General features: G+C 33.1%; 1 protein-coding gene across 2 annotated transcripts in view; it reads right to left on the bottom strand.

Moving 5' to 3' along the window:
* Positions 1 to 1,019: 1,019 nt before the first annotated feature.
* Positions 1,020 to 16,825, bottom strand: part of LOC145265490 (centrosomal protein of 41 kDa B-like) — an 82,781-nt gene continuing 66,975 nt past the window's right edge. For both annotated transcript variants that reach the window (XM_080121368.1, XM_080121369.1), the window contains exons 8-11: positions 12,668 to 12,735; positions 8,853 to 8,967; positions 4,096 to 4,281; positions 1,020 to 2,952 (exon numbers count right to left, since the gene is read on the bottom strand). In XM_080121368.1, coding sequence (XP_079977494.1) covers positions 2,849 to 2,952; positions 4,096 to 4,281; positions 8,853 to 8,967; positions 12,668 to 12,735 — 473 coding nt within the window. In that variant the 3' untranslated portion in view covers positions 1,020 to 2,848. The remainder of the gene's footprint in view (positions 2,953 to 4,095; positions 4,282 to 8,852; positions 8,968 to 12,667; positions 12,736 to 16,825) is intronic.

Genomic DNA, 16,825 nt, shown 5'->3' with positions numbered 1-16,825 from the left:
TCAATTTCAGGTCTAAACACTTGAAATTTTAGATATAGGTTCCTTGGACATGGATCAAACTTAATAACTTGATTTTAGCCCAAAAATTGACTGCTTTTTTTTTTTTTTTTGCTCAACATACACCTCCAAACACCCGGGCAACGTCGGGCTGAAATGCTAGTGATTAAAAGAAATGTTGCTTGGGTAACATCTCACGCGATTTACACGAACAAAAAAACTCACTATCATTTCAGCCACATCATTTTTTTGCCCCATATTGGTGAACACATAAAAGATTCCAAAATCACAAAGAAGGCTTCATTTTTGAACAAATTTAACGTCATTTTTAGACTCTTCGAGTCAAAAACCTTACATGTGTGAATTTTCATATTCCAAATCAAAAATACCAATGTCTTATGTATGACATGAAAAGAAACTCGAATCTTAAGATTTCTATCATTCCAATAATTATAGAAGCAACTGGACTTATGAAAAAGAATTTTAAAACTACCTGGTGAACCAAGTGCAAGAGAGATAAAAACAATTGCACTTTAAGAGAAGATCAGAATCTTAAAAGATCTCTCGGTTGGAATATATGAATTAGCGGGTGAATGTTTGGCATCCTGTAGGATGCTCCATTCCCAGCTTGAACAAAATGATCAGAAAATATTTTAAAATATATATTCAAGAATTGTTTGGAATTACATGGAAAATTGGAATTTACAGGATTTCTTAGTTTTTATGATGTCCATCTGTAGTGTAATTTACAATAAAATCTAAGGATATGGGTTTCAAAATCTTAAATTTCTAGATTATTTAACATGGAATTACCCATGGTCAAGCAGACAAGAAAGCCATTCTTAACATGGAGAAAGAGGAGGGGATCTTTCACATTATTTGAGAGAAAGATAATTCTAAATCAGAAGGGACCATATCTTGCTAGTCACCATCGACCTATTTGCAGAGTAGAAACCAGAAGTACAAAAAATGCAGACAATCTTGACTGTACAAAAACAAAAAAAAAACAAAAAAAATTCAAAGACAAATTTTTATTTTGTTCCTTTTATTCAATAAAGTCACGTTTTAATAGAAAATAAAAAAATCAGCAGCAGTTAATGCCAAACAGAAAGTCTTTTGGTTTCAGCCTTCTGTATTTTTCTTTTTATGATTTGTTTGCTTCTTTTTTTAATAAAAGATATCATGACATCAACACCTTCCCAATAATTTTTTTTTTTTAATAAGGGGAAAACAGAACTCCTGACTGTCGTCTATTTCTTGAATCGTTTTTCATTTTGACTCATGAAAAAGAAATATAAAAATATTTGAGCCTTGCATCCCATTTGAGGGTCAAATTGGTTTTCCATTTTTTATGTTGAGACCATTTAACATTTCTTCAAATGTTATCAAAACAATACTGGTTGTTTCTTTTAGCATAATCAATTTTTCTTCTTTTTTTTCTATATAATGAAAACTTGGTTTGAGTACATGGTTGGCCTAATGGATACCAATGTTGACTACGTAATCGGCTGCACTGAGGTCAAATCCTATAAGACCTATTGTGGCTATTAAAAAAGTAAAGCCCTATAAGAAACAATACAAGACTGACATTATTGGTGATTAGACTTCAGCCAATAGGTCATCTAATTTTCTTCATTTTTATTTTTTATTTTTTCCTCTGTTAATATTTAAATATGTAATCCTTGTAAGATCGACTTCATCAAGAGACAATGGATAACCCCTGTAAGGGTGCCTCCATAAAGGTTTTACAATCTCCAACAATACTTCTGTATTGGCATTGCTTGAATCCAGTGACAAGAAGCCTGAGACAACTAAAAACAATGCTGGAGTAAGCGGAGAACGCTCAGATATATAACATCTGGCATTCCAAAATAGTTACCCATTTATTACTGATCAGGCTTAATGTAACTTAACTTTAGTGATCTAACAGAAACCAATGTGTCAACGTGATAATGCTATTTATGACGCCTCCAGAATCAATACAGTATCAAGTGCCGTATAAGATAACGAGTTTTGTACACCACTGTGTTCTCTGAACTTTGAATGGAGTATGGGTCGGAGGTACAGAATAAATCTTACAACACAGTCAAAATGTTTATGAAGATGATTTTCGTCTCTACATCCCAAAGTAGCTGATGAGGAGGCTCTGCTCACTTTTGTAATCCCTACACATGCCTCTTATTTTTGTAGTGTTTTAGATGAACAAAAAGTTATTCATGAAGACATGGAAGAAAACTTGACCACACAAGCAACTTCAAGTGTCCATGAAGAATCTGATGACGTTGATGATCCAAATGATCGCAATGCATTCATGGATTATGTTGACAGCAACATCAGTACAGAATGACTAAAAAGCAATGTAAGTGCAGTAAAACTTGTTTTGTTCCTTTAACTTTATTAAACTTTATTACTATGTTTACAAGCAATAATAGCACATTTCATTGTTATTGCTCTAACAATAATAAACATTACATCACAAACATCATTGTTGAAATGAACATGGCATGATAGCTTAAGTGTTACATTATATTTTAAAACAAATCCCAAACGAATATCTCTACTAGTTTCTGAGATGCATGGGTTACAAAATTGCGAAACTTTGAATCAGTTTTCTGACGTTTTTTAAAAGCGGTGTATAGTACCATATGATTCGGGGGGGGGGGGGGCTCATATAAGGGCAGATAAATGCTGTAAATAAAGACAGAAGTTATTTAAAGAAAAAAAAGAAAAAAGAAAATGTTTATGTTGGGCGGGAGATGTCAGACAGATGCTATAGACATTATGATATCTCAATTAAAAAAAGGAAAGACAAATGTGTGTGTGGGGAGGGGGGTTACATGTATGAATATTTTTACGCTCGAAACGGTGGTTTACTATGCAATGATGATGTACTTCTGGAACGACATGTAGAATTGCACGAAGATCGACTTGAGCACGAACCCTTGGATAAACGACCTGAAAGAAAAGAAATCACATTGCATTATTAAACAGATAAGTGTTAGAAACGTGTGCAACCATGTTCGACAACAATCACTGACCCCGACACTGTTTCCTATGGTTTCCTTTTCCTTCATCTTCTTTTCTCATTCTATTCCTCTTTCTTGTTTGTTTTATTCCTCTTTCAAATTGGCAACTGCCAACAGGGCCGAGCACAGTGGCTCACAAGTATAAAAATAAACAACAAAAGAGAAATAAAAGAGTTACACACAGAAAACATAAACTATATATATATATATATATATATATATAGAATATTCTATTTCGTAAAAGTCGCTGTAAATAAATCTAGCCGTGACACATGTTCGCAATTCGTACATATTATGATCTACATGGTATATAAGAAGTTCTAAGCGATAGTAACCCCCCCCCCGAAAACCCCGGCAAAAAAAGCCTTTCTTGGACATACAAAAACTCTTGCGCGCGTTTTGTCTTTTATATATATATATATATATATATATATATATATATATAGAGAGAGAGAGAGAGAGAGAGAGAGAGAGAGATTTACAGAAAATCAGAGCAACATCAGTACGATAAGTTTCAAATCCAAGTAAATATCCTCTCTTTTAGAACAACAGATACAGTCAATTTCAAATCTAAACAATATAGTTGGTCCTCTTTGTTTGGACTTGAAACCAATAGTACCGACATTTTTATTTTCTATAACACACACACACTTACTAGCGCCACTTTGCAACTTTTAGTTTCGGAGGAGATAGAGTTTGAAAATATGGAGACAGACAGACAGCCATTTGTACATTAGATTTTGGATTTATACCCAAGTAAAATATTACTTACTTCCAATGCTATGATCCTGGAGTGTTTTATTTAAGTAAAATATTACTTACTTCCAATGCTATGATCCTGGAGTGTTTTATTTAAGTAAAATATTACTTACTTCCAATGCTATGATCCTGGAGTGTTTTATTTGAGTAAAATATTACTTACTTCCAATGCTATGATCCTGGAGTGTTTTATTTAAGTAAAATGTTACTTACTTCCAATGCTATGATCCTGAAGTGTTTTATTTAAGTAAAATATTACTTACTTCCAATGCTATGATCCTGAAGTGTTTTATTTAAGTAAAATATTACTTACTTCCAATGCTATGATCCTGGAGGGTTTTATTTAAGTAAAATTTCAAAGTTTCCAGATCCTTTTCGGAAAATTCTGTTTGACTGGCCTTTGTTATATTCTCTCTTTTTTTCTTGGCACCAAACATTGGCTGTGGTGGCGTTCCAGTTAAAAGACTTTCAGGAAAGAGCTTTTCAGACATCTTTAAACCTATATTATTTTCGTGTTTTTTTTTTTTTAATAAAAAGAAAAAAAAATTGAATGAGTAAAAAATTGAAAAACAAAACAAAAAACAGAATGCATAAAGGAAATTGTTGCATATATACTTGAGGCAAATATTTTTAGAGTAAAATGTAAAGAAAGTTTGTTATTTTTATGACATGCCCCAGCATCGTTTAACTCCTAAAAAAAATAAAGATCTACTTTTTTGGGGGCCCAATACATTTAAAAGGCCTTTATGAATACTCTGAAAAGAGAAATTTAAAAAAAAAAAAAATAACATTTTAGAATCGGGGGATCACTTTCATATATTAATTTAACGTAAAGTGAGCACCCACTTCTTGGCCACTTAACGTTTAATGAGACATGTCACCGTAGCATTATTTCAAATTTAACCCGCCCCCTTCCCAACACTACTAAAATTTTAATTAAATATATTGCTATTTTATGTTTCAAATGTAATCCTCTCCCGCCCCCAAAATTATCATGTTTGTCGCCCTTCCACATCCTTCCCACGCTTGCCAAACTTGAAATAATGCTATGGTAACGTGTCTCGTTGAACACTAAATGGGCAAGAACTGGGTGTTCACTTTACATTAAATTTATATAGGAAAATGATCCCCCACTCTAAAATGTTATTTATTTTTTTCAAAATTTCTCTTTTTATATTATTCATAAAGGCCTTTTAAATGTATTAGGCCAAAAAAAAAAAAAAAGTAAATCTTTATTTTTTTTAGGGGTTAAACGACACTGGGGCACGTCGTAAAAATTTACCGAAAGTTCTTTGACAATGGTTAAATATGGTATTATCATAGATTAATACCCTATACTAACCCTAACACACATCCAAAAAATAAGATTTTATTTTTTTCATGTGAAAAACTTGGCATAAAGAGAAAAAAAATATTTTAGAATTTAGAGTGAGGATTCGGTTTTGCATATATTTAGTGCAAATCGTCTCTAATTTTCTGCCATTCTATTGTTTTAGAGCAGCTAACCAAATTTTGTTTTTTTTTTTGCTTTTATTTTTGCTGTGGGAGATAAATCGTGTACATTTGTTTTAGAGGATATCTCCTTTTTTAGCCAATTACACATGGTTTTATAACTTTGCTACCCAGACTTAGGAGTAATGATAAAAATTAGATTAAACTAGAATGACCTGGAAATGGTGGATAATTTTATGTATTTATATATAAAAGGAAGCTGATCCCCTAGATTCTACAAAAAAAAAAAAAAAAAATTTTTTTTTTTTTTTTTTTTTTTTTACTTTTTCTGCCCAGTTTTTCAGGGTGTCCAGACAATTTTCCAAAAAAAAAAGTAAAATCTTAATTTTTTTTTTTTTTTTTTTTTTTTTTTTGGGGGGGGGGAGGGGGGGAGTAAAGCATGTTAATCTACAAATTTATCGAACATGATTGGTGGTTTAAATCATGTGACTAGACATAAAAAAGTGATATTTTTTTTTATTTGAAGTGATATAGATAGTTGCAGTTCAAAATTAACAGATCGTATAATGAAAGATGGTGGAAGGGTCACATGTTGGTCAAAACACTCGTCGTTTTTTTCAAACTTGAAATAAAGTAGGCACATCTAATGAATGTGAGCAAAGCACAATGCTGCAGCTATGAAGGGGAGGTGCAATTAAATGGGCTAAATGCAATAAAACATGCAGAAAACTATAACAATATCTGTATAGTTTTACAACCGATAGGCCTGTTACACATGTGTCAAAGATAGCATCAAGGGAGTAAAAGTAACAGAAGGCTGCCAATGGAAGAGTCAGATAAAATATGATGCAAAAACCGAAATTGGCAAATAGGGCAATGCATCACTGAAGAGCATCCTTGATCCATCTAGAGAATGTATTGTTAGCCCACAATTTTTTTTTTTTTTTGCAATGTTAGTACACATAGATGATAGCTTGAAAGGGGATGTTCTGGCATGTCCGAAGTCAGATTGGGGTTGTTGGCTGAGCCGATATGATGCAAAACACAAAATCGGCAATAAGGGCAGTGCATCATTGAAAACCATTATTAACGCATCTGGAGAATGTATTGCCAGTGCATGATCCTTTTTGTTAAATTTTTTTTTGCAATGTTGGCACACATAGTTAATAGCTTTCACAGTATTCGTACAGATTTTCAACATCCATTTTCAAGCACTTTTCAAGGCCTTCTCCAGAGAAAACTCAAGTTTTCAAAACAAAATGGTAAAAAAAGTCAAATATACAACAAATAAATGTTATCACGGCAAAAAAAATTTTACTTTACAATCTACCTGCATCATTTTTTGGTGTTTTTAAATCATTTTAAATGGTTTTTATTTCATCTCAAAAATTAACTCTTAATGGCCTTTAAATTTTCAACCAAGATAGCTACCGTCTTGTCTATTTTTTCGGCCTGTCTATCCTCATTTTAGGTTATAACAAATTTGGGGGGGGGGGCATATAAAGAGTTATGTCCCTTTATCACAAAACTATCTGAGGTAGTTTTGTGATAATGGGACGTAACTCTTGTATCTACAATACTACTATGCAATTTCAAAACAATGTTATTTCGATTTTATTTTCAATATTCAAAAAATATTTTAATGATATTTTTATTAAGACTTAAAAATAATTTAATAGTATTTATTTGATTATATTTTTAATATTTCAACACAAATTGTTACTGTACATAAAGAGTACCATTTACAAGGCCTTTCAAGACAATTTCCATATTTTCAAGGATGTTTCAAGGTATAGAAATAGGCCTTTTAAGGCAGAAATCAAAACTCAAAAACTTTTCAAGTCTGTATGAACCCTGTTTCAAGAAGATGTTCTGGAACATCCAGAATCAGATTGGGAGTTGATATGATGCAAAACCTGAAATTGGCAATGAGAGCAGTGCATCACTGAAAACCATCATTGATGCATCTGAAGAATGTATATTATGATTTGATCTCAATTCATTTTCATATATCTGTCCAATATTTTACAATATCACATGGAATGATAATTTCACATTTGGTGGCAAGTTAATCAGACCACCACATGAAGTGAAACCTCAAACCATGATTGTATTGCAGAAGGGATAAATAGAGATACTATAAATAGAAGGCTCCCATTCTGTCTCGAGAGACAATGGATACTCTCTGTAAGAGTGCCTGCATGTGTAATTGTGAAGCAAGGGTTGCACAATCTCCAATCACACTTCTGAATCGGCACTGTTTAAATCCAGTGGCAAGGAAAAGTCCAGGATGACTGGAAACAATGCCGAGATAAGCAGAGAGCACATAGAACACATGGTATTCCAAAATGGTCACCCATTTTAGTACTGACCATGCTCAATGATGCTTAACTTTGGTGATCTAATGGGAACTGGTGTGTCAACATGCATAGAATAATAATAAAAGTATTTCCTAAATCAGTTTAATTCTTCAGATTTTCTTTTAGAAAATTTTAAAGTGAAAAAAAAAGATTCAAATAAAATAAATTGGAAAAGGTAAAAGAAAAAAATGAAAAGGAAAAACGAAAAGAAATTAAAAAATTTTTAAAATTGAAGAGAAAAGAAAGGAAATAAAAAAATCTATATTTTATCTTGTGAAAGCATAAATAAATTGCAAAACATGGTGAAAGAAAGAAAAGAAAAATATAAAAAGGAAATGAAAAAAATGTTGAAAGGGAAAAGAATAAATATTAAAAAAAAGGAGGGAAATGAAATGAAATAAAAGAAAAAATAGAATAAAAAAGAAATAAATACAAACAGAAAATTTATTTTAAAAGATGTAAAAAAGATTTTTAAAAAACGGACAAAAACAGACAAAAAGGTAAAAACTGAGAAAAATGAAAGATAAAGAAAGAAACAGGTAAAGGAAAAGGAAAAAAGAAAAATGACAGAAAAAGAAAAAAAAAGAAATAAGGATAAAATAATGAAAAAAGAAAGGAAAGTAAAAAAGAAAAATGAAAGAAAATAAAAAGCAAAAAGAAAAAATAAGAGAAAAGTAAAAAATAGAATAAAAAAGAATAGAATAAAAAAGAAAGAAATATAAAGGGAAAATTGATTTTAAAAAATGTAAACAAGATTAAAAAAAAAAGACAAAAACATAAAAAAGGACAACAAAGATTTTTAAAAAAAAAAAAGGAAAAAAGGATAAAAAAAAATGAACAAAAATAAAAAAAACTGACAAAAAGGTAAGATAAACAAAGAAACAGGTAAAGGAAAAATGAACAAAGAAAAGAGAAAAAAGGAATAAAAAGAAAAAAGGACACAGTAATGAAAAAAGAAAGTAAAAAAAGAAAAAGAAAAGAAAAGGAAAAAGAAAAGAATAGGTTAAAATCAATAATAAATATTTTTTTAAAAAAGAAAGAAAGAAATGAAAATGGCAAATGTAAAAAGAAAAGAAATAAAAATAGAAAAGGAAAGAAAAAACAAAGATAAAGATAAAAAGAAAACAGAACCAAAAAGAAAAGAAAAAAGTAAAGAAAAAACAAAAAAGATAAAAACCGAAGAATAAGATAAGTCTTAAAATAAAAGAGAAAAGAAAAGACGAAAGGAAAAATTATTTTTTAAAAATCCATAATTTACCTCCGGAAAGCATAAATAAATTGTCGAAACCCCGTTCCACAATAGTAGAGGCTGCACGAGGCGCTATGTCTTCATCATAGTCATACATCAAGATTATTCGACCAGGTTTGTTTTTCTGATTAGAAAACAGTCAAGAAAAATGATTTGAAAAGTAAAAATAAAAAATATTTAAATATTAAAAAAAAAAAAAAATAAAAAAAAAATTCTTTTTAACAAATAAAAGTTTTAAAAAAACAAATAAAAAAATAAAATAAACAAATAAAAAAATAAAATAAACAAATAAAAAACCTAAAAATAAAAGACAAATAAAAACAAACAAAAAAAAAAACAAATAAAAATTGTCAAATCTAAATATCTAAATAAAAATTTTCCATGCTTTTTTTTTTACATTATAACAAGCTTATCAAGGTTGAAAGGTCACTCAAGGATAAGAGTTAATGAGTTTGTCAGGTGGACAGTGAAACAACACCATGAGGATGGGTAACAATATTATAAATTTTGGTAATATTTACATTTTTCAATTTGCAGGGATTCATCTTTCTGACTTTCTAGAATGGTCAATGGATTTTTTACTTTTTACTATTACCTTGACTGAGGCAAAGATCTGCTTTTTTTCATTTATTTTCTAACTCTGACCTTACCCCCCCCTCCAAATTACCATCCCATGAATATCACATTTTTCTAAAATGGAATTTCTTTTGATTGTTTCCAAACTTTGAGATATGTCTTTTGACAGTCACTCTACGTTGTCCATTTACCTTAAATGACCTGCGCTAGTTATGAAGGTCAGATAGCCCGTTTGCATGAGAATTTCCTTTTCACACGATGATAAAAAATGATTCTTTTCTTTCTTACAAGATTTTCGAATTTTCTCTAATAAAACTGTAATTTTTTTTTCTTTTCAATCAGATAATATTATCACAGATGAATTTTGAATTGCGAGTTTTGTTGTGAATGGATGTGGCACATCGAGTCTGGCACACTGGAAATAACACCTGACTAGGAAAAAAAACAAAAAAAACTGCTGACTGACACAAACACACATCTTACCTACATTTATAAGTGAATTAGCCTTTTAACCCTACTAGACAACTCTGTCCTTGAAAGTAAAGAGTACAGCCGAGCAAAAAAATTACTCATTAATCAAAACTAATTTACTTTGAGTTCTGTTTTTGGAGTAGCACACCACGTTTTACAATAAATATTTACAAAAAAAAAAAAAGGTAAAAAGGACAAACATTTATAGTACAATATTTTATCTTCCAACAATTTCGTAAATAATTTTCACGATTTTCAAAGGGTTCGGCACATAGCATTCAATACAAAACGCTTATCCATGCTAATGCAACTGAGATCTAGCGAAAAAAAAAAAAAAAACTTTTTACATGGGTTTCAAAATAACATCATTTGGTCCAACTTCTATTGGAGACAGAGTTACTTGTACTTCATAAAGGTATGAACCCATCTTATATATGCCCCCCCCCTCCTAATTACAGTGATAATTTGAGAGATAATAACCAGTTCGTTTGCAAGAATTGTAAGACAATGGAGACAGATGATCAGATTATCATCATATCGAACAGCTTTTAAAGATTGACTTCTGAACTAACCTATCTCTGACCAGATCTTTATTTATCCCTAGTTCTCTCAAGTCCATCCTTATCACTTCCTCACATGTTTTCGTTAGCCATCCTCTGTAAACTGACTTTGCTGTCTCAAAAGTTTTACATTTATTATCCCAAGAACTCTCATCCATTCTTTCAATATGACCAAACCAACAAAGTCTCCTGTTTTGCACACATTTTCCTATACTTTCCAGATTTAATCCTTCTCTGAGATTATGAGATCAAAGCCTGTCATCCATCATACCATTCACTTACTATTTCTCTTAATGCAATGCATGCTCTCAACCCTCACTAGTAAGATTTCACTTCTCTACATCACACTTTGTACACATACCTGATAGACTCTTCTCTTGGTCAACAATGGTAACGCTCTGCTGGTTGGTAATGATAGAAATTCCCTGAACATATTCCACTCACTCCTAACTTTTGCAATCACACAAGCACCAAACATTTCATGAAAGCAACAAAACTGCAAAACAACCTCAATAGCTTTGCCATCCAAATATACGTTCTCCACATCTAAGTTCTTGTCCATCTCCATGATATCAATTGGGTCACACAACAGAACCATTCAAGATTCATCACACCAATTATCTGGAATGAACATAATTTCAGTAGAATTTCAAGTTGCTTGCGATCTGAATATCATCTTTTAGAAGCTATTTTTTTTTCCAGTGCAGTTAACAAATTTTGGGAGTGGGATCCTGTTTTAAGTAAATATTTTTCCAATTGCAGTTTGTTTGTCGGTTAGTTGTTTTTTTTGTTTAACAGCATATTAAACATTTTCGGGTTATTTAATGCCAAATCTAGTAATTTTGGAAAAAGTTTTTATGCTTCAAGTTCTTTATATCTTTAAATATTTATTCATTGTGTTTGGTTTGGTTGTTGTTTTGTTTTATGGTATATCAACCCTTTTGAAATTATTTAATACCAGATCCAGTAATTTTGGGAAAGTTTTTAAGTTTCTTATATCTTCAAATATTTATTCATGGTATTTGGTTTAATTGTTTTGTTTTACGGCATATCAACCCTTTTTGGGTTATTTAATGCTGAATTCAGTAATTTTAGAAAAGTTTCTGTTCTTCAAATTCTTTATATCCTCAAATATTTATTCATATTGTTTGGTTTGATTGTTTTGTAGCAGAAAATTGTTGTTTTTGTTTAAACTTTGCAGAACATGATTGAGCTTTGCAAAGAGAAAGGAAAAAAATGGACATATAGTAGAACCCTGGAATGCAGCATTCAAAATTAATAACAAAATACAGAACACATGTATATAATCAAATAACATTATAAATAAAACCGTAAGGCAGGGGAAATACTGTAACCAGGAGCCAGAAAAGCATCATATTTCACAGTGTAAACTGAAAAAAAAAAAAGTATCCTAGGGCCACTATATCCCGGGGTTTACTGTAAATGTTTGGTGCATTTTAGGTCAGGAAACCAGTATCTTCAGACAGCCAAGGATGGAATACTGCTGCCATATCTGGGCAGGAGCTGCTAAAAACAGCCTATCCTGCCTTGACAGAGTACAAAATAGACTTCGTGGCTTAGTGGGGGATGCCCTTTTCTCTACCCTGCAACCTCTCTCCCACAGAAGAGACGTTGCGAACCTATCCTTGTTTTATCGTTATTTCCATGGCAGGTGCTTGTCTGAACTCCAATCTCTGGTCCCCCCTCGCCAATCTTTCACGAAAAACACCCGTCTTGCTGAATCCACTGTGAAAAATTTCCCCCACTCTTTATCTGTGCTTAAATCAAAACGTGGATTCCATGAACAAAGCTTCTTTCTTAGAACTGCACGCCTGTGAAACTCTGTTCCGTCTGCCTGCTTCCCTCCGGACTACAACTTGGATGTCTTCAAGTTCAACGTTAACAAATTCCTAATGAACAGCCCCTTTAAGTAAACACTTCATCAAATCTCCACACTAACGTAATGTACTTGCAATAACCCTTATCCCTGAGTGGCTTCCGGGCCTTGATAAGTGGTGACCACTGTGTAAAAAAAAAAAAAAAAAAAGAAAAAAAAAAAAGCCTGATCTGGCAACACCAGATGCTCTAACAGGTATTACTACTCCGGGCCAAAGTGGACCTGGGATCAACGGTAACTAAGGAGCAATTCCACATTTCCCACATGTGCACCATCAATAAACATGGATCATTCTGCATGTTTACATGGAGAAAGGATACATATATAAGCATTTCTTTACTTTCACTGTTGGTTGTTCTCGATAACATGGCTGTCGGATAATTCAAGGCTGAAAAAGAAAGTGAATGACATTTAATAAAACATATACTTGAAATTAGCAAAAATATTTAAAAAAAAAAAAAAAAAAGAAACTTTATTTGATACGAGTAACTTGCTATCATTCTGTCAGCCATAGTCATAGATCCATCTCAAATGCAATTAGGTTTTTAAATTTCTTTCTTCTTTCTCTGTCGAAAGAGAAAAATATTCCTTGCTTATTTGCCATGTTAGACTGATAGCTTTCTGTTTCTGTGACGTTACTGCATGAACAGTTTTTACATTAAAACGTTCCACTCTACTTATTTTTTATTTTTTTTACTTATTTTATATAGTATATATTCAAACTGTTATTTTAAACTTATTCACATGCAAGATAAGCATTCTAAATGATAAAGCTTTTTACAATACAATTCAAATTGAGTAATTACAGAGTTATTTAGTTAGTTTATATGAAAGTCGCTACAGACAAGGTATGAAGCCACTTGATATAAGAAGTATTAAAAAGAACTAAAGATGATAAATGCAAAAGCAACAGATAACTATTTACCTTAATCTGGAAAACAGCAAAATGATAGTCAACAAATTTCCCATCCTGTCTTTACATATCCACATCTAAATATGAAGTGTTTCCGGTGGAAAGCATTGACATTAATAAATCTGACAAATTGCTAAAGTTCTTGACTAAATTCTACCTACAGAGTTTCTGCAATTAATGTTAGGATAATTAACCGGAATCGAGAATTGTAAAAATCGTAACTTTTGGGGGTAATCAGACTTTTTTTTTCTTTTTTTTTTTTTTAAATTAATTTTCACCCCAAACAAGGCACAGTATCACTTTGAAGTAGGAGGCTACGTTTTGCCTGTCAGTACAGTTGGGAAAGCAGAATCCCGGAAGGGAGTTCCAAAGTCTAGCAGTTCTGGGGGAGAAACTATTGGAGTAAAAGGCTTTCTTACACCTAGGGATCTCTACTGTGAAGGGGTTGGACTTAGCTGCTTGCTGGGTTTGTTGGGGGGTAGTCATATCAAAGGGGTACAAGTGCTTGTAGTTCATCAGAGCATTCACCATTAAAGTACTTGTACAACAGGCAGAGGGATACAACATTTCGTCAGTAGGACAGAGGCTAAAGCCAAGATGACAGCTCCTGTCAGGTTGACAACTCTTTTTTGAACCCTGTCCAGGAGTCAGAGACAAGCAGCAGATACACCAGCCCAAATGTGACAACAGTACTCCATACATGGGTGAATGGTGGTCTTATAGAGGTACAGGATACTTTCAGGTATAAGTAGTTTTCTAGCACGGTAGAGAGAGCCCACCTTCTTTGCAGCAGCCTTGGCAATACTCTCAATGTATCTATTCCCGTTCATGTTCCCTGTAAGCGTTAGGCCAAGGAGTTTAAAGGAAGTACTTTCGGGTAATGTGTTCTTGGCCATTGCTATTGGTAGTAGAGAAGGTTTCTTGTAATTATTGAAGGAGACAAGCTTAGTCTGACCATCCATTTTTGTCTCCATTTCACTACAGATTGGAGGTCATCATCTAGTGTTTCTGCGATTTCCTTAAATATGTGTTCATTTGTTTTCCCCTCATGCCTGTTATAGAGAGTGGTGTCATCAACAAGTATACACATCTCAAAAACAATTTTATCAGCTCTACTGCTCTACACTCCCCTGTTTTGTCCAGTGAACGGTATATACGTTCAGAGATTACACTTAAGAGATCTGCTGTGGAACGGGCTTGCCTGAATTCATATTGTTGGTCGGTCAGAAGTTTAGCTGCTGTAAGGTGTTGGACTAGGCTTGATTAATTAAGGACTCAAATATTTTGGCGAAAAGTGTGAGAAGGCTAATGGGACGATAATTAAATGGGTCAGTTCTTTCACCAGAATTCTTGAAGACTGGTACTACAGAAGTGGTTTTCCAGCAGTCGGGAAAGCAAGATTGCTTTTGAGGTATCTAGGTTTTTTAATGATATCATGTACCTGGGAAGGGGTGATTTTCAAATCATCTAGTGTGGCGTCTGTCTGCAAAGGAAAGTCGGGGAGGGAATGGTATGCCAGGTCCAATGTGGAGTTTGAGGCAAACTGACTGGCAACCAGGTTAGCCTTTTCAGTTGCCGTGCAAGCAACCTCATGATTGTTTAATAGTGGGGAAATCGTTGACTGCTCATTATTTACCACACTGTTGAACACAGGTTCCTAATTTCTGTGCTTCGCTGTGTTTTCTGGTGGTTTCAGTGTATTCTGTCTTAGCTGTCGCTATTTCTCTCTTACAATTACTTCTAGCTTCTATATACTTCTGTCTGTTTGAACTGGACTTCTGTCGGTTGAATTTGCGGTACGCATGCTGCTTTTGAACAATGACAGCTGCACAAGTAGAAGTAAACCAGACATGGTTATGCAGAAGAGTGGGGCTTGCTATAGAATTTCTGTCTGGGAACATGTGCTTCAATTGCAATTTTGAAACATTCAGTGGTCTCATTTACGCACTGTTCTGCTGGAAAAGAAAAGATATTTCGCCATGGGGCATCTCTGATGGCTTCTCAGTCAGCCTTTTTGTAATACCTCATTGTTTTGAGTAGTGGGTCTTCAGTTTTAGGGCGAGAATCTAGGGTGATTTCTACCATTATCACATCGTGATCAGCATTCCCGAGTGGTCTGGGAGACGTGTCGGAAATGTAACCATCTGTGATAGGGAATGAGATATAGAGAAGCTATTTGTTGTACTCCTAGCTATATCTGTGTAAATAGAATCCAAGCCAGTTACTGTGGTGGACATTGAAGTCACCAAATACATGTACTTGTGCGCTAGTATCGAGGGAGAGTGCTATATCTATGCTGCCAGACACTTTGTTTATTAGGGTACAGTCCTGGGTTGAGGGAGAGCGGTAGAGAAAATACAAGTAGCTAATATTATGTTGCATATTTAGCCTGAAGCACATAAAAGCCTGGTGGTCTGATTCTAGCTTTGTTTCTTTAATCAGGGGGAAGATGTTATGAATATAGACTCCAAACCCATGCATATGTCTGTCCGAGTTCTTACGGCAGAGTAGGAGATAACCAGGCATTTTAAAGTTGTTAAAGGGAATGGAGGAGTGTAGGTTAGTTTCACTTAATGCTAAGATATCCGGGGTGTTTACAACGAGAAATGATTCAACATCATCTAAGTTAGTTCTAAGCCCGCGGATATTCGTAAATGCAAGCCTCAAGGGAGGAGGCAGGTTGGTTTTCTTTGAGTTTGGTCCTGGTTTAAACATAACTTTTGCTTGAGCTATCATTTCATTTTATTTAATTTAAAAGTTTCAGTTAGGGTGAGTGAGTGAGGGGTGCTGGACAATTGGTTGTGCAGAATATCAGACATGCAATACAAGTAGACCATCAGTTGTCCTCACCCACAGGATTGTGGACTTGATATCAGGATCTGAAAAATTTGTTCTTATTTTCTGATGCCAGAAACCATTCTTTTATTTGTCTTTTATTACTTTATTTTAAAAATATCTTCTATTGCTGGTAGTAATGTTAAAATCAATAGTTATTGATTTTAAACTACCAGTAAACTAAAATCTATAGATCATTCCCCACAAGTGTGTTTTTTACATTTGAGAAAATATCAGTACATTTAACGTGTTTTATGGTAATTGGGGAAAAAAAGTCACAATTCTATAGTTAGATATTTTGAAATTTATAAAGAATAGGAATTGGAATCAGGAATTTAGTATGGAATTGGTAATTGTATCGGAATCAGGAAAAATACTGGAATTGTCCCACCAGTACTTTAAATATCAAATGTACTTGCAACATGTTATTTTGAATAGAATCTTAGATTAATCTTACAAGAACTATTCATTCTGTAAGATTAATATTCATTCTAAGTAAATTCAAAACTTCTGCAGTTAATGGACTGTACTGAAGTAATGACATTATTTAGAAACCCATTCTTAACACGGGGAGGAATGAGGGGTTCTTTGTTAACCATTTCACATTGCTTCCCTGACTGTATTAAGCTGCAGAAGTTTAAATGTAATGTGAACAAACATCTCATGGCTGAACTCTTCACATAGTCCCTTGAAGATATAGTTCCAAGTGGTAGCAAACTTTGTCGGGGGG

This window comes from Euprymna scolopes, chromosome 40 (genome assembly GCF_053919585.1).
Source record: "Euprymna scolopes isolate OS-2025 chromosome 40, ASM5391958v1, whole genome shotgun sequence".
NCBI lineage: Eukaryota > Metazoa > Mollusca > Cephalopoda > Sepiida > Sepiolidae > Euprymna > Euprymna scolopes.
This window is presented reverse-complemented; position numbering and strand designations above follow the sequence as displayed.